The sequence below is a fragment of the Polypterus senegalus genome, chromosome 13, assembly GCF_016835505.1.
Source record: "Polypterus senegalus isolate Bchr_013 chromosome 13, ASM1683550v1, whole genome shotgun sequence".
NCBI lineage: Eukaryota > Metazoa > Chordata > Cladistia > Polypteriformes > Polypteridae > Polypterus > Polypterus senegalus.
In genome coordinates this window covers 79,333,385-79,355,779 of record NC_053166.1, presented here as the reverse complement: position 1 = coordinate 79,355,779, position 22,395 = coordinate 79,333,385, and the positions used below count along the sequence as shown (strand labels likewise).

At 40.6% G+C, this 22,395-nt stretch overlaps 1 protein-coding gene across 1 annotated transcript in view; it reads right to left on the bottom strand.

Moving 5' to 3' along the window:
* Positions 1-1,556: 1,556 nt before the first annotated feature.
* The window catches only part of LOC120542889 (scavenger receptor cysteine-rich type 1 protein M130), a 104,963-nt gene continuing 84,124 nt past the window's right edge, over positions 1,557-22,395 (bottom strand). The window contains exons 14-19 of the mRNA XM_039775606.1: positions 17,201-17,473; positions 15,682-15,813; positions 12,689-12,793; positions 8,433-8,504; positions 4,686-4,808; positions 1,557-4,351 (exon numbers count right to left, since the gene is read on the bottom strand). Of these exons, the coding sequence (XP_039631540.1) occupies positions 4,224-4,351; positions 4,686-4,808; positions 8,433-8,504; positions 12,689-12,793; positions 15,682-15,813; positions 17,201-17,473 (833 nt within the window). The 3' untranslated portion in view covers positions 1,557-4,223. The remainder of the gene's footprint in view (positions 4,352-4,685; positions 4,809-8,432; positions 8,505-12,688; positions 12,794-15,681; positions 15,814-17,200; positions 17,474-22,395) is intronic.

The following is a 22,395-nucleotide window of genomic DNA, read 5'->3' as shown; positions in this document are numbered from 1 at the left end:
AAGCTACATGAATGGTCGTTTGCTGCATTTTTTAATTGCCTATGCTCCTCAAGATTACATTTCTTCAGTCATGCATTTAAAGCAATATTTGACCTACCTATAAATAAATTAGGTATCAGAAGATCTAGAAGCTTGGTTTTCAGAAATCACTTACACGTATTAAGTCACAATCTGAAAATATTTATGTCATTGAAACCCTGTGTTTTGAATATTCAGATTTTAAAGATATCTTTAGTAAACAGAATTATTACCAGATGCTCCCTCAACAAAAGTAACAATGTATGCATTATAACCCAGAAACTCAAGAAATGGAGAAGTACACCAAGGACATCTTAGACAACACGTTTATTATGATGTCTTCTATTCCCATTTAGGCTAAGTTTTTATTTGTGGAGAATAAAGATAATTTACTCAGACTTTGTATCGAAGCATAAAAAAATCACAATAAAGAATAATTACCCATATATATCCAACTGTTAAATCAGATCAAATGCACAATAGTATTTACTAAGGTAGATTTAAGAATCACCTTATTATCTCATTTGTATCTGTACAGGTGACAAATGAAAAATTGTGTTTAACACCACAAATGGTCATTATGTATACTTCATAATAATCTTGTGGCACCAAACATAATTCTAGAACAGAATGCACATCTGGGGACAATTTGTTAAACTGTTTGTAATGAACAGTGGAGAAATCCAGAATTGCAAAGGCTATGCCAACAGGGCTTCTTCCTAAAACTCACTCCCCCTAACTTCTCCTATCCATGCACTTTTTAACTTCTGATGTTCAGAAAGAGAGTAAGAAGAACTGAACAAAAGACTTGATGGTGAGAGAAATAAGAAGCTCAGTAGCACAAGGTAGCTGAAGCTTAATAATTAATTGGTGGATTTTAATGAGCATTGTGACAGAGAAGACCACTGCAGCTAGTTGGCTCTACACTGAGAAGTGCTTTTGTATGCTACGATGTCCTTTAGTCATTTTGATTATTGCATATGTCACAACAGTGAAGAGAGTCTAGGAAAATACTATGGAAAATATGGAAATACTAAGTGTTAAAACACTGCAGCTGTTCTAGCATTGCTTGTTTGCATTTCTAATCAGATAGCAATGTTAACTTTCTTTAGTTATTCATTTAGACGTGCATTCATAAAGTAGATGCTGTGCAGCAAAATCTGCATCTCCTGTTGCACTTCATTATCAACTCTCTTAATAGTAGTCCTTTTCACTACCTTTAGAATGGATATAAGACATTGTTTACATTGAATGCACATTTTGTGAGCCATATGTCCAAAAACATAGCATCCAGTTCTTTCAATTGACTCCTAAACTATCATCGTAGCAGAACAACAGAGAGTACACACAATGCTTGCAATAACAGATCATTCAATTCTACTAATAGTCCATTGTTGTCTTCAAATTACAATGTATAAGAGCGACCAGAAAGATTTCTCCCTTGCAAAAGGTCCTAATCGGGGATCCTGAGGTGGTTGTCATGTGGTGGATGAGGCAATGTACTGTATCAGTGCATGCTCCTAACCTGTCCTAACCTCTAAAAGGTTATATTTATTTTTAGCTTGTGCAGTGTGCTCTCTGCACATGTAACACACATTTATATGTTTAATAGGGGTCTTTGTAGGAGAGTTGTTAGACAGTTTATCATAATCAGAAGCTTGCTCTCTGTTGGACAAAGTTAACAAGAGCACCTCTGATCGTTGCAGTTCAAAATCACCACCTTACTTCGAACACTGCCTTCATGAAGCATTGGATTGGTTTAGAAATGTGACCCTCAATGAGAAGTCTAATTATTCCCACCCAGTTTTATGCATTATACATCTGGCTCAGTGAGACTAACTTCGGAATGACTTATGGATTGATTAATGCTCCCACAGCTTTTCAAGATTTCATGACAGGTATTATCCTTAATCTAGTGAATATTAATGTTTTAGTGTAAATTGATGTTATCTCAATTTTTTAAAAGGTTTTTGGAAACCTACATTTTAAACATTCTGGAGGTACTTTAATCATCTTGGTGAGAATGAGTTGTTTGCAAAATTATGGAAATGCAAATTTCATAAATACTGTGTCCTTTTCCTGGGATACCAAATTTCTCATTTTGGGTTAAGTATGGACAATTCTAAAATTAAAACAATCATGCAATGCAAGGTGTCTGTCTTAGTCAAATAGGTTAAGAGAGTCATAGGATTCACAAATTATTACCAAAAATTGTAATTAAGCATTTTAGTGATTTTTTACAAAAATTACATTCAGATTCTGTTGGAAAAAATATTCTTAAATAGCATTCGAAAAGCTGAAAAGAAGCATTTACCACAGCCCCTGTTCTTAAACATCGAGATGTGTCTTTACCATTTATTGTAGAAGTAGATGCTTCAAATATAGGGCTAGGGGGCATACGTTTGTAGTTTAATTTTATAATTTCTTATAGAGAAAAAGACAAAAATCTAAAGACAGATGTCCTTTCACAACAGTTTGATGAACCAGGCTGAGAACAGCAATTTATTCTTCTGAAAATAAATTTTTAGGCATTAATATGACTGAGAAATCAGAAACTCTCAAAGAACCATATGTCTGTGAAACCTCACAAACTACTGTCTTTGAGTATAAACCCCGAGGAGTTATATTTGTCCCAGGGGACTGTAAAACGTAAGTACTATTTTTGGGCCATGACTCTTTATACCTTGATCATCCAGGTATCTCACATACTCAAGAGTTTATTAAGAGTCATTTTAGTAGACTAATACAGTTTGTCCAGTGAAATTGAAACTACCTGTGTGCTTCTTAAATCTGTAGTAGATTAAACCAGCCTCTCGTTGTCTGTTAGGGCTATTACAGCCATTCCTTCACCTAATAGGCCTTGGTTCTTTCACATGGTTACCACCAGTATTATAGTAATTGTTAACTGTTTTTCAAAGACTTTGTGCCCCTAAAATATTTTCTTTGGACAAGGAATTTATGACTATCTATTTGATATGTATGGCCTAAAAAAATTGATAGTCTCCAGTCATGGTCTACAGTTCCTTTCCAGACTGTGGAGATTTTTTCCTGAAACTATGGATTCATCTCAATCTTTCAAAAGGGCAATAAAGTTAAAAAGAAACTCTGTCGATATGATTCCAACAGCTAAAGAGCATGGAGTCATTGTCATCAAGAATTAAAAATGTGAAACTTGAAAAAAAATGAAAGACAGAAAAACATAAACAAAAGCAGATGAATAACTAAATTAAGCAAACGTGAATAAAATGGTAACCAGCATTCAAATATGCACTGGTCAAAATTCATAACGGTGAGACAGAAAACTGTAGAAAGGTTAAAATACTAACCAAAAGTAAGAAGATTCTGCTGCGGAAAACCAAATTAACTCAGTCTCAAGTGACTCAGTGAACAAGTTGTGAATGAAAGTCAAAATATTCATATACTATATCACAACCTTTTCAATGTGATTGTTTTGAGACAAATCAAAGTGAGAGGTTTAGACAAAGGCAGGATGATGATATAGTAAGCCTTATGGTCAACATCTTGTTGAACAGGGAAGGCAAGGCTGAAGAAATGGGTGTAGATTTTGATGCAGATTTTGGACTTTTATACAATGGCAATTTATTGCATCCTGATTTGAAATTATTCAAAAACCAACTTAAAAAAGCAAGCCCACTGTGCTTGGTATTTTATAAGCTTTAACAAATACAATCAAATTTGCTTCAAGTTACACTCAAAGCTATATTGCTATAGGTGTATAATATAAATGTTTTCTGATTCACAGAGTGAAATTGTTGTGGTGCTACACATTCAGTCTCTCATGTTGAACTCAGATACTGTAAAAATTCAAAAGCATCTATTGTATATAAATATTATTTAAAAGATGACAGCCAGATTGTTATATTTGATGAGTTTCACAAAGACATTATACGTCAAAAAAATGGTTAACTTTTATAAAAAAAGCTATTCCTCTTAAAATATTTTATATATACAGTATATTGTATATTTTACAGTGAAATGGAATAAGCCAAATTGACTATAGTATGGTGCAATAAATTTCACATATTTGCATAGCTCAACATTTTCTGCTTGTATTCATCCAGTATCTCTGTGTTCAGCTGGTTTTCTGTTGCCTTTCAATGTTTTATTTGGCTCAACTGCTAGACATTAAGAAGAGCCATTTGATTCCCACCTTGATCTTCTTTTTGCCTGTAATTTGGCTGCATTTATTGCTCCCCTTCTTCATTTCCTTCAATCAACTGTGGTGAGGAACGGTTTTGCTCTGAAATGTTGATGCAGTCCACATCATCATAATCATCCTGTAACTGCAACTCCAAAGACATCTGGTTGTCACCTATTAGACAGCAGTACACACAAAAATTTATAAAGATGCCTGTCCTGATGTGGAAAATCTTCAATTTCTGAATTGCACACTGTGTATATTAAGTTGTAATTATTTTGCACAAATGAACCAGGATGAACAAAATTTACAGGACATTATTTACATCCTGAACAGACAAATAGACAGCCATGGTAGAGTATTATATATAAAGATTACATTTCAGCATATAACAAGTTTTTTTTTTTTAAACAGCAAAACATGTTACCTGATGTTATAAAGAAAATAACCGCATTGTTTTATACTCCTTGTAGATAACCTTTGCTCTCTATGGTGGTGGATTACTTACCATCCTCATCTAACTGTGTTTCCTGGTCAAAAGCTGTCTCCTTCATAGCAATATCATCCTGAGACCCCTTTGCAGTATCCTTCTGTTCCACTCTCTTCTCCATTTCCCCGTCAGTGTCAAACACTGACCAAAATGTCAGAACACAAGAGACAACATGTCAAAATATGTTTTCTGGTCTTAAGTTTTTGAAAGGCGGATCATTCATCATGGATAAATTAATGGAAGCAATTATTATGGCAAATATCACACATCACAAGGCAAAAGCAGGTGTATTAGTGAGTAGTTAGCATGAATTTAGACATGGAGATTGTGTTTCAATGATGTGTTGAAATTTCATGAGGAACCAACAACAGCATACAATCAGAGAGGTGCATGTGATATTATTTATATTGATTTAAAGCAAATATTTATAAGGTCCCACAGGAAAGGTTAAGGATAAAAATAAAACAGTTGGAACTGAAGGTGGGGTGGTTTGGAATGAGGAACTTTTTCTGAGTTAGGTAACATTAAAGTTGGGTCCCACATGATTAGTTCTTGAGTCATTACTCTTTTTAATATACATACATGATATTGCTAAGAATATAAATCACCAACTGGTTAAATGTACATATAGCACTTAAAATAGGCAGAAACCCCAATAATATAGGGTCAGCCAAATATTTACAGAGAGATCTAGTCAAAATACATCTTGGGCAGAGTAGTGGCAAATGAAACATTATGTAAACAATGTAAGTATTACATGTAGAAAGTAGGAATGTTAGATTTAAATACAGAATGGAAGGTTCAGAACTTCAAAGAACACCATATTAGAAGGACCAAGAAGTCATAGTGAATTCTTCATTTTCTACTTCCAGGAAGCACACAGAAGCAATTAAGAAGGTTAATAGGAAGTTAAATTATACACTGTAGGCTTAGGTCATTGAGTGCAAGTCAAGGGAAGTTATGATTAAGCTGTACAACACACGTGTGAGGCTTCAGCTAGGGTATTGTGTTTTAGAATTAGCTTGAATTTGGACATGGAGATTGTGTTTCAGTAATGTGTTGAAATTCTGTGAGGAACCAACAACAGCATACAATCAGAGAGGTGCATTGTGCTCTCCACATTACAAAAAAGACAAGGCAGTGCTAGAGAGAGTCCAGAGTAGTGACTGGGTTGACTCTAGGACTGCAAAGTATGAATAATGAGAAAAGACGGAAGAAGCTGAAATGCTTTGGTTTAAGCAAGGGGAGAGTAAGAGGAGAAATGACTGAAATGTTTAATATTATGAAGGGATTTATTATGGTAGATCCCAGCTGTTTCTTAAAGATTCGTTCTCAAACAAGAAGAGAGAAATACAAATGGAAACTTGTTAAAGGTAGATTTCTCACTAATATCGGAAAGATTTTCTTCACAAAGAGAATTATAGAAAAGTTACCCAGTAATGCACAAGCAGGTCTTGGTTTATGGCAAGATACAAATGAGTATACAAAGCAACAAAATTTTCCTTTTCAACTGAATTTCAATAGGTAGTTAGATTGTACTCTATTAGAGCCAAGGGAAAATTTTGGTATTACAGAAGCCCTGGAAATATAAAAGCATTATAAAAAACAATAACAACTCCCTCAAACACACACAAGGATTACAAAAAAAGACGGACAAACTGCTTACTTTGCTAAAGATAAAAAAGCAGTCACAGTGAGACATTTTGATGGCATATTGCTGTAGGTATAAAGGAGCCCCAGCAGCTTTTCATGACATGCGTCTGTTGAACAATTCATTGGTAAGAAGAACTCAATGCTAGTGGGTGATAGGGAGGTGAGTAGCATTGCTCATAATTGCTCATAGCCATTAGCCATCCATTTTGACTCTATTCTTATCTTCACTACTACTTGACCAGTGGGTCGAATGTGCATCCCAAAATTATATCTGCATTCTTAATTAGTTTGTTGATTCAGTAGGTGTTCCTGAACAGATGTTACGGACTCACAATATTACAGTGTAGATTTCAATTAATATTCATCTATGGCACTTCCATTTTTTTACTTACAAAAGACAATTTTTCACATAGATAGATACTAACAGCCGTCACTAATTGTGAGGAACAGTACTGCATAATACAGACTTTGTTAGCATTTTCAACCATTATATGATTTTGTGCTACTAAAATGGAATTGTCAGCACCAGCAGTAAGCTCAGTCACAGGTAAACGGCTGGCTATGTAGCTGGATGAGTACAGTTCACTGCTTGTAATTCCCAGTGTCCTAAATATGAGTCCCAGCTGTGCTGTTTCAGGGGGTATTTGCTTCTGGAAGGGGAAGTAACACTCAGAACTCTCCCAGCAAAATCAACATGTGTCACTGAATGTGTAAAGTAACATGCAAAGATGCACAATAAGCTCACAGGTAAGCATCTGGATAGGCAGCTTTCTGTTTAGCCAAAGAGAGGCAGAAAGTGTTGTAGGTAATTCTCTTGATTATAATTTCACATCCAAGCTTTGCTGTTTCAGGGAGGGAAAATACCCATAGCACATCCCTGCTGAGGGATCAGTCATCAGTAAATGGTGGGTTTTCATGCCATCATTATGCCTTTTTCAACTCTATGAGGTTCTCTTTAAGATGTTTAAGCATAAGGACAACATACTATACATATCTGTGGTTCATTTTAGTTTAAACATTTTGTGTTTTGTAATTTAAAGTACAGTAATTTTGCTTCTCCTGCTTTGAGGCTGATGTTTCCTGAGATGGGCTCAAGTATCCCCACGGCCCTGTTCAGGATAAGTGGGTTTGAAAATAGATGGATGGATTGATAATACTGCCATTTTTTGTGCAAGATCCCACTTACACACAAAACTGCATTATGGCAGGAATGGAACTCACTTTTAATCCTTTGGGCACCTAAAAAACTTTGTTTAGTGTTATTTTGGAGAAATTAGGTGAATAGGATTGGCAAATTTTTTGGATGGAATGGCCAGTTCTCATCTAAATTGTTCTAATGCTCTTTCACAGCAGAAATAGCCATATAAAACATGGATTTGTGCTAATACATTATCAATAATAATAAAGTTATGAAGCTAGGAGTGGTTAGTCATGATGTAGGCTTAAAGTGTATTGTATGCATGGTCTAGAGGGCTTTTTTTTGGTGTTGTCACACGCATGCCCATAGAGGACAGCTGAAAGGCTCTGGTCATGGTAATTCTACCACCGCACCAGGGGTTGACGCTGTACCCTAATGCCTTTCTCTTTTCTTCCCATTGTACACCATATGATTGATAGCTGTAACAGCACTGACTTCTCTTCCGGTGCCATCCACTTGAACCCACCCCTTCCTGCCAAAAGGACTGAAAACCAGAAACTCTGGAAAGGTGCATGTTTTCTTTTTTGTTTTGCAATCCAGTTATACAGGGTTAGAGGGTTGGTACCCCAAACTCTTTAACATTGGCCTTTGTTTCTCTTACAGTGTTTTATTCATAGGAAAATCTGCCATAAATTCCTTAGCTTCTCTTTTCTTCTTTATCACAGATGTCTACAACTGATCCAAAATGAAGCATACCTAGTAAGCTATACTTATATCATCAGTTCAAGTTAAATAAAAATCACTTTTAAAAGAAGTCTATTGCTTCCAAAACAGAAATCCTACTTAGTTAAAGAAAGAATTTACTTTTCCTATCATTAATAGATTGATTACAATGACTATATAAGCACATACAAAAATTGAATCTGTGGAAAAAGCATTAAGAAAAAACATGTAGAAGTCATAAAAAAACTTACACAAGTATGAGCTGTTGGCACTGAGGCTTGATTTTTCAAGTTTCTCTTTCTCTGTTAAATCTGGCTGATTCTCTGCAGAATCAAAAAAAATATATATATATATATATATTGTGAAGCCTGGCCCCGGCACAGACAGACGGACAACATTGTTTCACCCAACACACTTTTATTTACACTATATTATTTACAATTCGTGCTCACGTGCACCCCCAGTGCCTTCTCGCACCGATTCCCCAAGTCCAGGCCCACAGTCTCTTGTGCCTTCCTGGCCGCCTCCAGTCCTTCCTCTTGCTCAGTCCACTTCCACCCGACTTCCACACACCGACTGGAGGGAGGCGGCCCCTTAAATAATGCCCCGGATGAGCCCCAGGTGCTTCCGCCATCTGTTCCTTGGCCACGCCCAGCGTGGCGGAAGTGTCGGCTGCCTTCCTGGTAGCTCTCCGGGCGCCACATAAAGTCTTCCCCCCGGCACTTCCTGGTGTGGCGGAAGTGTCGGGCTCCCGGGATACTTAGGCATTGGGCGCCGCCTGGCGGTGGCCACGGGTCCCTGCAGGGCTGGGCTTCCATGCCCTGTACCCGAGGCCCCTGAACCAGGACGGACGCCCCAACTCTGTCTGGAGGAGGCACTCGCCTCCTCACGCCCTCCAAGGTGTCCCGGCCGGGCTCCAGCCCCAGCCGCGACCGTGCACGGGATAAACCGGCATCGGAGCGCCGCCTGGCGGTGACCACGGGCCCCTACAGGGCTGGGCTTCCATGCCCTGTACCCGTGGTCCCCAACAGAACCAGGACGGACGCCCCCTCGCGGTGTGGAGGAGGCACAAGCCCTCCTCTCGTCCTCCAAGGCGTCCCGGCCGGGCTCCAGCTCCGGCCGGCGACTGCATGGGATCAACCGCATCGGGGCGCCGCCTGGCGGTAACCACGGGCCCCTACAGGGTAGGGCTTCCATGCCCTCAACCCGTGGCTCCCAACAAAACCAGGACGGACGCCCCCTCGCGGTCCGGAGGAGGCACAAGCCCTCCTCACGTCCTCCTGGGCGTCCCGGCGGGGCTCCAGCCCCGGCCGGGGCCACAGTGCCCCACCGCTAGCGAGGACACGTGGGTCCGAACGGCACAACCCGAAAGGGCAGCACGTCCCCGGTGAGGGTCCTACTATGCCCCCAGGGTCCAACACGGCACCCTGGGACATCCGTCTTCGGCACCCCCGCCGGCGCAAACGCGCCCCTGTGGTCTGCGCCGCTCTCGCCCCCGCTGTTCCCCGCAGTTGGGACACTATTGGCCTCTCGGCGTGGAGCCCTCCCGCGGAGCGGCCCGTTTCAGGAGGGCAGGTCCCTGACGACGTCGTCCTCAGCGCTCGTCGGGCTTCGGGCCTGTGGAAAAGGAAAAGAGGGCCAGAAGCACTGCCAGGACACTCACCCGAGTGTCCTGCCGGTCTCCGTACCGCAGTGCTCCCGCCTCCAACAGCCCCTGACTTGCCTGCTGAAGTCCTCCGTCGCAGGTTCCATGCCCGTCCGCCTGTTGTCCGCGGCACCGCTTTCGCAGGCGGCTCACCCAGCCGCCCAGGGGATCTCCTCTGCCCGCACAGAGGACGGCCCTTCTCCGGACGCGCGCACCCAGCGCCGCGTCCTCTCCTATCGGAGGAACCGGCATTCACCCTTCGGTTCCTCCTTCTTTTCTTGGACGCGCTGACGGTCTGGGTCTGAGCACAGCAAAAGCTCAAATCCAGCCCCGTCTGCGTCCAGGCAGAGCGACAGGAGACAGCTGCAGGCTTGGAGCGCAGGGCGCTAGGACCCAGGGCACTCAGCAGCCCCGATCCTCCCAGCCCCTGCATATTCGAGCTCCTCGCCGCGCTAGCCGTCTGCACCGCGGCGTCTGCTGTCGGGAGGTTGCTTACTTGAGCTGATCGTCCCGTAAACGGTCACAGCCATGTTCGGCAAACCTCCCCACTTGCTCTACGGGAACGGCAACACTCACCACTCCCGCCGTGTTCTGCCTGCCTCCGGTTCCAGCGCCGCGCCGATCCTCCGTCTCACTCGGTGTCTTTCTCGACGCGACCGCCATCTCCATCAGCTGCTCACACTGAGCGGCGAGAACACGTAGCAGCTCCTCTAAAGGCGGCTTGGCGGGCGAAGGACTCCTCCGACCCACGCCGAGCCGCTGGTGGAGAGAGAGACAGACGTCGGTGGGCTTACCTGTCCATCAGCTCCACGCGACGCCTGCCTCCTCTGGGCCACTCCCTCTGGCCCAATCGGGTCTCGGTTTGGCACGAGACTGGCATTCCTTGGGCCCGCCTCTATCCAATCATCGGCGGGCCCGCAAGACACACGGCCAATCCCGTGCCTGTCAGCGGGCGGGACCACCGGCCCGCGGCCATCTTGTCTCCCCTGCGCTGGGTACGGAGACGTGCCTCCTCACCGCGTTGTAGCTGCAGCGATTCCTCGAGCCGCAGCGGCTCCGATTCCGCAGCCTCCTTTGCTGCCTCCGCAGCCGCACTGCCGACAGCCCGTGGCCCGCGCGCTCCTGCCACAGACGCGGATCCGGTCTGTCCCTCCCTGTGGAAAACAAGGTATGACCGACCCCGAAGGGCCGATTACTGCAGGGCAGGGTACTCACCTCCCGGATCCCGTCTTGCCGAGGCCCCCACCTCGGTGTGGCCTTTTGCGTCGCCACGCCGGCCTGGCTGTCCGTGTCGACAGCGCGACTTTCGGAGCCCGCTGCGCTCCAGCGAGGCCCGCTCCTCCTCCGCACCCGGGGATGGCCTCTCTTCATTCCGCGGCGGTTTCCGGGTAAACGCTCCGCGGTGCGTACGGCGCTCCCGCTGCCAGTGTGTGGGTCCGCTGCTGCGCGGGCCGTTCACAAAATATTTATCGTTATGGGGCCCCCGTCTTGCACCAGACGGATGGCCCCACGTTGGGCGCCATTGTGAAGCCTGGCCCCGGCACAGACAGACGGACAACATTGTTTCACCCAACACACTTTTATTTACACTATATTATTTACAATTCGTGCTCACGTGCACCCCCAGTGCCTTCTCGCACCGATTCCCCCAAGTCCAGGCCCACAGTCTCTTGTGCCTTCCTGGCCGCCTCCAGTCCTTCCTCTTGCTCAGTCCACTTCCACCCGACTTCCACACACCGACTGGAGGGAGGCGGCCCCTTAAATAATGCCCCGGATGAGCCCCAGGTGCTTCCGCCATCTGTTCCTTGGCCACGCCCCAGCGTGGCGGAAGTGTCGGCTGCCTTCCTGGTAGCTCTCCGGGCGCCACATAAAGTCTTCCCCCCGGCACTTCCTGGTGTGGCGGAAGTGTCGGGCTCCCGGGATAATTAGGCATTGGGGCGCCGCCTGGCGGTGGCCACGGGTCCCTGCAGGGCTGGGCTTCCATGCCCTGTACCCGAGGCCCCCTGAACCAGGACGGACGCCCCCACTCTGTCTGGAGGAGGCACTCGCCCTCCTCCCGTCCTCCAAGGCGTCCCGGCCGGGCTCCAGCCCCAGCCGCGGACCGTACGGGATAAACCGGCATCGGGGCGCCGCCTGGCGGTGACCACGGGCCCCTACAGGGCTGGGCTTCCATGCCCTGTACCCGTGGTCCCCAACAAAACCAGGACGGACCCCTGCGGTGTGGAGGAGGCACAAGCCCTCCTCTCGTCCTCCAGCGTCCCGCCGGGCTCCAGCTCCGCCGGCGACTGCATGGGATCAACCGGCATCGGGGCGCCGCCTGGCGGTAACCACGGGCCCCTACAGGGTAGGGCTTCCATGCCCTCAACCCGTGGCTCCCAACAAAACCAGGACGGACGCCTCGTCCGGAGGAGGCACAAGCCCTCCTCACGCCCTTCCTGCGCCCCGCCGGGCTCCAGCCCGGCGGGCCAATATATATATATATATATATATATATATATATATATATATATATATATATATATATATAAAGGGTTGATAAATTACTTACATAAAAGACAGCACTCTCTAATCAACCAAGACCAGAGGAAAATTTAAATAAAGATATAAACCAAAGGTTTTGAACTTTTTAACTCTTTAACCACCTTTTGACTCCTATGCTACGTAAAACTGAAATAGTCTGTTATATTTGAGGGGATCTCAAGTATTACAGTGTGCGTGTATTCATCTGTTTTATATTGCGCTTGTCCTAAAAGGATAATAGTGAAAAACACCTAAAATGCTTACTTCTTATACAATATATTTGGTATATTTTTTTGAAAAACCTATCATTGAAATGTTTACTAGAGCAAAGGTGCTACCTACCTAACCCATGCCGTACCATAGGAAGTTCATCAGGAAAGCCATCTTCAATATCTTCATAGTCAGATAAACTGCCATTTTGTATTGAAAACCTTTTATTTGTATTTTCTGATGACATAAGAAACATACTTTAATAGATGATAGTAGATATTTAGTCAAAGAGAAGTTTCTGCCTAAATATATGAAGTGGTCTTTTTGCATCCTTGTATAATTTCTTTGAATGCCTCTATTTCTTCAGATAAGATGGATGCAATAGTGATATAATACTATAAAATATCTTTTTAATTTTGAACAGTAATAGTGTTAGTTTGATGAATGTATAAAAAGTATCACAAATTATGTATATTACCAAAAGCTGAATCATTAAAGAAATCAAAGATGCCATAACATAATAGCAGTTTTGGACCGTGATACATATATTTTATACTCATATTTTAATACAGGGTCATGCTTTATAACAATATACTATATAAAATAGCTCAAACCTATATACTGTAAAATATACACTATAGTATTTTATAAACAGAATTCATAGTATATTTAAAAATATGTTGTAATATCATATGCTTCACACTGTTTTATTCCTACTACTTTAAATGTATTGAGGAATATATATTTTCAATTTTGAAAAAATATTGAAATACATAAAAATAATTTACATGTTTTGCAATAAATTTCAGTATACTGTGATATATTGCAGTATATTTATCCTTGAAGTATATTGTAACATATTTTAAAATATATCCATAATGGAAGCAATATATTTTGAAAAAAAACTATTTTATTTTTGTAAGAGATTAGAGCAACCAAATCCGCGTGTTGAGTAGGATATTCAAATATGATCCATTCTTCTACTATTTACTTTGCAGACTTGATGGCAGATTGTTTCAATTTTAGCCTTTGGTACTCTTGTGTGATACGTGGAATAACCTGATGGCCTGGTAACTTCTCATTCATTAGGATTTTATTATATTCTTTACCTAGAACAGCAGAGCGTTGAAGATCTGGTGGTAGGATATTACCTAATACTGGAAGCCACCAGATGGGTGTTTTTCTGTATATTTCCTCTTATTTGTTATATCCTTTGGTGTAACTGAACATCAAATTTCCTAACATATGCAGTAAATGTCCAACAGGTGTATAGTACTCCACCATAGAGAGTTGTTGCATTCGCACCCCATGATGTCCTGGCAAGTTTCATCATGATATTGTTGTGTGCTCTCAGTTTCCTGTCTATGTTCATAAGATATTGTTTGAACATTAAAAATCTATAAAGTGTTACACCTTGGGCTGGAACCTCTACCTAAAGCCAATGCACATGCTGGGTTTAACACCACTAGAGGACTGTTATTTCTGTAATACCATGTGTGGGACTTCTTTTGATGCTAACATGGTCCTCTCTCTCTTTCTGGATTTGTTCCACTACCCTATAAAAACAAGGTCTACAGTCCCCTGGTGGTCGCTTTGTTTCCACAAATTTCTTTCCCCAAAAATATTTTTTCTCTCTTGCTCCTTTTCAGTATTTTTTGAAAACTAAAGCTGCTTTAAAGTAATCAATAATCCATACATCACTGTGACTTTATGTGTGGATAAATTAGTTTGAGTTATATTTACAATTTTTTAATATATTTACCTCATATTTATAAACACAAAAAGTAAACTCTTGTATTGAAAAAAAAAACAACAAAGTGGTTAGTGTTACTGCCACACAGATCCAGGACCCTGATTTAGATCAAGTGGCTGGTTGTTGCCTGTGCAGAATTTCCACATTGTCTGTCTGTCTAAATGGATGTTCCTCTAAATATTCTGGTTTTCCTTCATACATCCCTAAAATTATTTAACATTTTTAGTCTAATTGTGAATTCCAAATTGATCCTGTCTGAGTGTTCATGTGTATGCATGAACAGGCCCAGGGATAGCACAAAATCCAGGAATGGTTCCTGCCATGTGATCTATGCTGCCAGGAAAGACTACAACCTCCCTAAACTTAAGAATGTCATGTTAGGAAAAGTGATTTATTTAATTTCATATGCTATATGAGAATGCTCTCAAAGATTAAAAAGAGAACAGTCAGGCATGAGGTCTTCTTCATAAGCAAGAACTTGCCAGAATGTCCAGTAGTCTAACATGAGGGATCATTTAATGGTAAGAAAATCACTATGGGTTGTTCTTCCCTAAATAAGTAAATAAATTTGTAGTGTCATAAGAGGCATTGACCACTTCCTACAAGTGCATTATTGAAAGAGTTTTGGCTATCTTTTTGACCAGACCATGAAGCACCTATAGATAGTGGTGTGCATCATTTCTAAAATAATTAGCTACCATCTCCCCAGTTTGAATTTATTCAGCTTTTGCACAGTGAAATGTAAAGCCATTCAGATCACATACCACATCTGGTAAACATCTTTGTTTAATCAGGAGCAGCATTTATCCTTAACTTGTAGCTGTATGAGCTTAACTATCTTGACATTTACTGTCTTCTACGGCAATTAAATGAGTATTAAATTGTTTGAGAATAATGATAACGGTTTTCTTTTTGTTGTATTTTTGTAGTAATGTTTTGTTTGTGTGACAAAACCGTATAAATTCCCATGCAACTGATGTTGTTATAGCAATAAAGTATATTTTCTAGTTACAGGCTAATGCAGCAAAATAATGGGCCATTTAGAGTTATGATATAATTACAAATCAAGCTAAGTGCTTATTCTCTTTAATGTTCAAATGCTATTTTTTTTGCTTGCACTTTTAAATCTGTGCACTAATAGTAGGGTGTGAAAAGAACAATCTGTTTTTCAGGAAGAATACATTAGGACAAAATACATTAAGTGTAGTGCGTATATTTCTTATTGAGGAATTTAAATTAAGCATACACATCTTTAAAAAATCTTATGCAGTGTCTGGCTAATTTCAATAGTTGTTTAACAATAGGAGTTTCAATATTTATTAAAACAAATGTATTCATTAGACAATAAAGAAAAAAACTCAGAGCATGTCACCTGGTTGTTTTTGCTTTCTACGTCTCCTTAGCCAAAGCACAAAGAGTACAATGCCTGCAAGAAGCAGGATGGGGCCAATCGACAAAGCTGTAGTAAGTAGCACTGGTACTCCCGAGTTTGGACTTAAGTAATCTGTAATCAACACAGAAAAAAAATCACACAGGGGATTCAGCTTTTAGCTTTGTCACTGGATTCACAACTTTTGTTGGTCTGTTCTGAGAGAAATGTAAGCACTTGTCCAGTTTTTATGAGTTTACAGGTTTGCTAATGCTTACTTTTGCAGTTCACAGTATACATCAGTGTGATTTCACTTTAGTGTAAGAATTTGATTTAATAAATGTAATCGATTAAATCTTTTGTGCTTTGAATTTTGTGATAATTATGTAGGTAGTTTTGGCCTTCTATACCTGTAAGATAACTACAGTTCACAGTAAGATTCTGGTAAGTTTCCTGAACCTCATGGAACTGCACTTAATAGTTTATATGTGTGTCAGTTTTTTCCCCTTTTCCTTCGTAAATTATGCTTTATGTTATTGTACAGAAGGTTATTCCTACCACATAAAAAAATAAAAATAATAATAATTGCAATATTATAAAAAGGTATTGAGTTATTTTGCAAAAGTATTACATTATCTGGCAATAATTATTGCTTTATTTGGTAAAGATATTGCTTGGTGCAGTTGATATCCTGTGCATGCTCCGGCGTCTTGTGATGGTTAGTGAGGGACAGATTAAGGGCATACATACAGTCAAATGACAAGAACTGAATAAAAATGTCAAAGATATACATTTAATCTTGCATATGCTGAGGGGTAAATTCAATCCGCCCAGTTTAAGGTAACTGAGAGCCAGTGATTATCGCAGCAGAACTGGGTATAAAGCAAGAAGCAGACATGGTAGATTGTACACCTTGCACGCACTTGGGGGGAAAGATTAAGCACACATAGAATGCAATGAACTGACATGCAGAAGGAGAATCTGCAAACTCCATGAAGACCTAGTGCCATGAGTCAGGAATGCTAGATCTGTGTTACCAGTCTGCCTATGTTGAAACATCTGTACTAGCTTACTAAACTTTAAACAGAAAAAAAAGTAAATTAATACCTAAAACTTCTGTTAATGTATTGATTGCAAGCTATGTTCATGCTTAACCACTATTTCCATGCATATGCATGTTACAGGCAGCAGCAGGTTGCTTCTTGCTGTACACTCACTGCTGCTATGCTAATCACTTGCTCCCTATGACTCTAAACTGGGCAGATTAAATTTACTACTCAGCACATGCAGGTTTAAAATGTATACCTGCAATTTTTTTTCAGATCTTGCTTCTTGATTGCACACTATGCACATCCTTAATCTATCTCTCACTAGCCATCACAGGATGTGTGGAGCACACGTGTGCACGATCATGCTGACCTCACCTGACAATATCTTTCAAAATAATGGAATCCTTTTGCAAAATAATATGCTAAAGTATAAAGAGCAAGTATGAGCACCATGGTGTATAATTTTACCTTACCTGTGCAGAACAGTGTAATATATTTATTCTTAGGGCATTCCTTGCGTTTAAGGCACTTTGGGAGTTCCTTTTCATGATTACAGTTTAGAAGTACTTGTGGTTTTTCTTGAGGAGAAGCATCTTCTGTACTGAAGGACTTCATATTTCCACAATGTAGTTTCTGGCACACCTTATCACCTTCATTCTTTGTAAACCCTTCAGGACACACACCATTTGGGTGTCCATGTATTATCAGCTTGCCTCCACAATATGAAAGGTCTACATCAAATCCCTCTGAAATTGAAAGGTACATGTTAAAATGGTAAAGTAGCCGAAAATCTTAATTCAAAAATATTATAATTTGAAAGCTTTTTAAAAAAATGTATTCTGTTTTGTCCTGATAACTGGTATGTGCTTAACTGTGATCAAGACCAGGAAAAAGTCAGTTGTGGAAAATGGATAGATGAGTCAATAAAATGCTGGAATAAATATGAAGCTCCTGTTCCGTTCCGTCACTTAATTTCAAAGGTAAGAATTTCAGATGCCTTAGCTTAGTATGAAGTGCCCTGTTTTGCTAACTGATACCACTGAAAAAGTACATTTGACCCTGCAAAATATAATGTTTGAACCTTGTAATCTTTAATTAGAGATTGAAGTTATACAATTAATGTTAACCAAAGACATGTTCATATTTTAAACCTATTTTAAACTGCACTTCCTGAAAATGCAAAAATTTCATTATAAGGGATAGATGACAAAAAGATGGACGTCTCAGTGTAGTTACCTATTTTTTCTTCTCTTTTATACACATAAAAAATTGAATAAGAACAACCCCTTCCCTTCCTTTGTCAGGTCTCTTTAAGCCAGGAAAATGAATTGGTGACTTTAATTTCTAAAATGAAACCTACTACTTGTTCCCTAGATCCAGTGCCAACAAAACTAATAAGAAGTGCAATGGATGTTCTTGGAGCACCTATATTTAGCATTATTAATAGCTCATTATTGCATGCCGCATTTCCTGATACACTAAAATGTCATTTATCAGACCATTAATTAAAAAGTCATACTAAGACCCACACATATTTAATAATTATAGAACCCATATCAAATTTACCCTTTCTCTCTAAAGTACTTCAAAAAGTAGTCACCAATCAGCTTCAGTCACACCTTACGCAATTTATAAGAGAAATTCCAGTCTGGCTTCTGCACTGGTCATAGTACAGAAACGGCACTAACGCGGGTTGTAAACGACTTTCTGATGTCCTCTGATGAAGGAAACGCCACTATAATTATGTTGTTAGGCTTAAGTGCAGCGTTTGATTCCATTGACCATTCTATTTTACTACACAGGCTGGAAAATGATATTGAGTTTACAGGCAATGTCCCTGCCTGGTTTAGTTCTTATTTATCAAGTTGAAATGTGCTGACAGTACTCCATCATTATACAAAGAAGACAGATATGGTATACCGCAAGGATCAGTACAGGGACCTTTACTGTTTTCACTTTACATGCTTCCACTGGGATCTATCATTAGAAAACATAATGTCAGTTCTCACTTGTACACAGATGAAACCCAGTTATACCTTTCTTTTAGACCAAATGAAGTTTTATCTAATGTTGTCTTTAATTAGTTGTGTTAGTCAATTAAAGGAGCAGATGGATGAGAACTATTTCTCTTTAAACACAGATAAAACAGAGATTTTAATTATTGGAGGGAATGATGCTGATTGCAACAATATTTTTTCATCATTTAACTCAGTTGGACTCACCTTTAATTTTACTTAATCAGTCTGCAATCTTGGTGTTATCTTTAATTCTAGCATGTTATTTAAAGCACACATCACAAAATCGTCTAAAACATGTTTCTTCCATCTTGGGAAAATAAGGCATTTTCTAAATAAGTGGGATACTGAGAAATTAATTCATGAATTTTTTTTTCTATTAGGATTGACTTCTGCAATGTGGTGTTCACTGGGTGTTCAAATTGTTCTTTATACAGCTTCAAATTAATCCAAAATTCTACTGCAAGAGTGCCATGTGATGTCTTGAAGAACCTAACCGGTTAGGTTATATAAAGTACATTCACAGCCTTTGCTCAATACTTTGTCGATGCACCTTTGGCAGCAATTACAGCCTCAAGTCTTTTTGAATATGATGCCACAAGCTTGGCACACCTATCCTTGGCCAGTTTCGCCTATTCCTCTTTGCAGCACCTCTCAAGCTCCATCAGGTTGTATTTGAAGCGTCGGTGCATAGCCATTTTAAGATCTCTCCAGAGATGTTCAATCGGATTCAAGTCTGGGCTCTGGCTGGACCACTCAAGGACATTCACAGAGTTGTCCTGAAGCCACTCCTTTGGTATCTTGGCTGTGTGCTTAGGGTTGTTGTCCTTCTGAAAGATGAACCGTCGCCCCAGTCTGAGGTCAAGAGTGCTCTGGAGCAGGTTTTCATCCAGGATGTCTCTGTACATTGCTGCAGTCATCTTTCCCTTTATCCTGACTAGTCTCCCAGTTTCTGCCGCTGAAAAACGACCCCACAGCATGATGCTGACACCACCATGCTTCACTGTAGGGATGGTATTGGCCTGGTGATGAGCGGTGCCTGGTTTCCTCCAAACGTGGCGCCTGGCATTCATACCAAAGAGTTCAATCTTTGTCTCATCAGACCAGAGAATTTTGTTTCTCATGGTCTGAGAGTCCTTCAGGTGCCTTTTGGCAAACTCCAGATGGGCTGCCATGTGCCTTTTACTAAGGAGTGGCTTCCGTCTGGCCACTCTACCATACAGGTCTGATTGGTGAATTGCTGTAGAGATGGTTGTCCTTCTGGAAGGTTCTCGTCTCTCCACAGAGGATCGCTGGAACTCTGACAGAGTGACCATTGGGTTCTTGGTCACCTCCCTGACTAAGGCCTTCTCCCCCGATCGCTCAGTTTAGATGGCCAGCCAGCTCTAGGAAGAGTCCTGGTGGTTTCGAACTTCTTCCACTTACGGATGATGGAGGCCATTGTGCTCATTGGGGCCTTCAAAGCAGCATTTTTCTGTAACTTTCCCCAGATTTGTGCCTCGAGACAATCCTGTCTTGGAGGTCTACAGACAATTCCTTTGACTTCATGCTTGGTTTGTGCCCTGACATGAACTGTCAACTGTGGGACCTTATATAGACAGGTGTGTGCCTTTCCAAATCATGTCCAATCAACTGAATTTAGCACAGGTGGACTCCAATTAAGCTGCAGAAACATCTCAAGGATGATCAGGGGAAACAGGATTCACCTGAGCTCAATTTTGAGCTTCATGGCAAAGGCTGTGAATACTTATGTACATGTGCTTTCTCAATTTTTAAATTTTTAATAAATTTGCAAAAATCTCAAGTAAACTTTTTTCACGTTGTCATTATGGGGTGTTGTGTGTAGAATTCTGAGGAAAAAAATGAATTTAATCCATTTTGGAATAAAGCTGTAACATAACAAAATGTGGAAAAAGTGAAGCGCTGTGAATACTTTCTGGATGCACTGTAGCATGATGTGTACAGTACAAGTTCAAGAAGGTTATGCATAAGCTTTATAATGCTATGGTGAGGCCTGTTATGGAGTACTGTGTGCAGTTTTGGTCTCCCGGCTACAAAAAGGACATATCAGGTCTAGAAAAACTCCAGAAAAGAGCAACTAGGCTGATCCCTGGACTACAGGGGATGAATTATTAAGAAAGATTAAAAGAGCTGAGCCTTTTCGGTTTTTGCAAAAGAAGATTAAGAGGTGACATGATTGAAGTGTTTAAAATTATAAAAGGAATTAGTACAGTGGATTGAGACTGTTATTTTAAAATGAACTCATCAAGAACACTGGGACACTATGGGCAACTTTTTAAGGGTAAATTTCACACAGGATTTTAGGGACTTTCAAAATTAGACTTGATGTTATTTTGGAGGGAATAAGTGGACAGGACTGGCAAGCTTTATGGGGCTGAATGACCTGTTCTCATCTAGATTGTTCTAATGTTCTAATCTAAAATCCAGTATTCCACCTTGTACTATTCAGTCCCTATTGTGTATCCACTTTCCCAACATTAATTTATATCTGTTTAAGTTAGCCAGTTTCTTTTCCTATGTGTTTGGATTTTTCTGGACTAGATATGAAAGTTCAGCTGTGGTTTGGAACATACATAGTTTTCAGGTCTGAGGACTGCATTGTTGTTTATGATATTTCTGTCTATCTATCTATTGTCGCCTTTCTAAAGTAAAATAAATATAATGTGTGATATTCACTGAATCAGTTTACAGTTGACCGTGAAGCTGTTGGTGTTTACAACATCATTGAAGCTAGAGGAGATTGCCCCATGCTTTGGTGGAGCTTTGAAAGTGGTAGGCTTAGTTAGGAAGCAGTACCTACAATGTCAGATGAAGCACCCCAATTAACCTACATTCCTACCATCACCTATGATCACAAGCTACAACTAAGGTAATAAGATTGCAGCTACTGAAACATGAATCCTGCTCAAAACAGCTGAGCACATTCTTCACAAGGATCTACATAACTTTATTGTTGTAATGGACATCTGCTCTGGTGTGTTTAGCCAAGTAATACAGTAACAGTCCCTAGGAGATGAGACAAAAATAATAAGAATGGGAAGCTCTAGAGTGGAATTTGTTATTTGTCCCTGCATCTGCACTTCCTTATAAGAATTAGAGATCCATTCTTGTCACATTCTCCAGTTCAGAGTCACAAAGAAATTAGACATTCTTTTAAAATCAATTTTGAAGTCTCTGAGAGCAAATACTGTGAATAAAAAATCTTGAACAAATTCTCTTGATTTTGTCAAGGGAAAACACAATAAAGAGAAATATTAAATTAATTTTGTTAAATTCAACTCAGGCCATTCAAAACTAAGAGATGTATCCATACCATGTAAAATGTAATTGGCGTTTACTTGCATGCTGCAATACCTTCCTTTTCACACTAATAGAAGGCACTTAACTGAACACTATGTCTGATTTGGCCTCATATCTTTGTAATAAAACCTAGATATGCTCTTTAATACTGAAGGTAGAGTGTTTCATTTGAGTCAGGCATTGGCAATTAAAATGTTACTTGGCCTACAGCAAGGGTAAAGTGGGTGACATCATTATACCCCAGCATTTGGTATCTTCTTTGATTTCTGAATGGGTTAATCTCTGTGTTCATCTTCCAATATCTTTCTAGATTTTTCATCCTGGGATTTCAG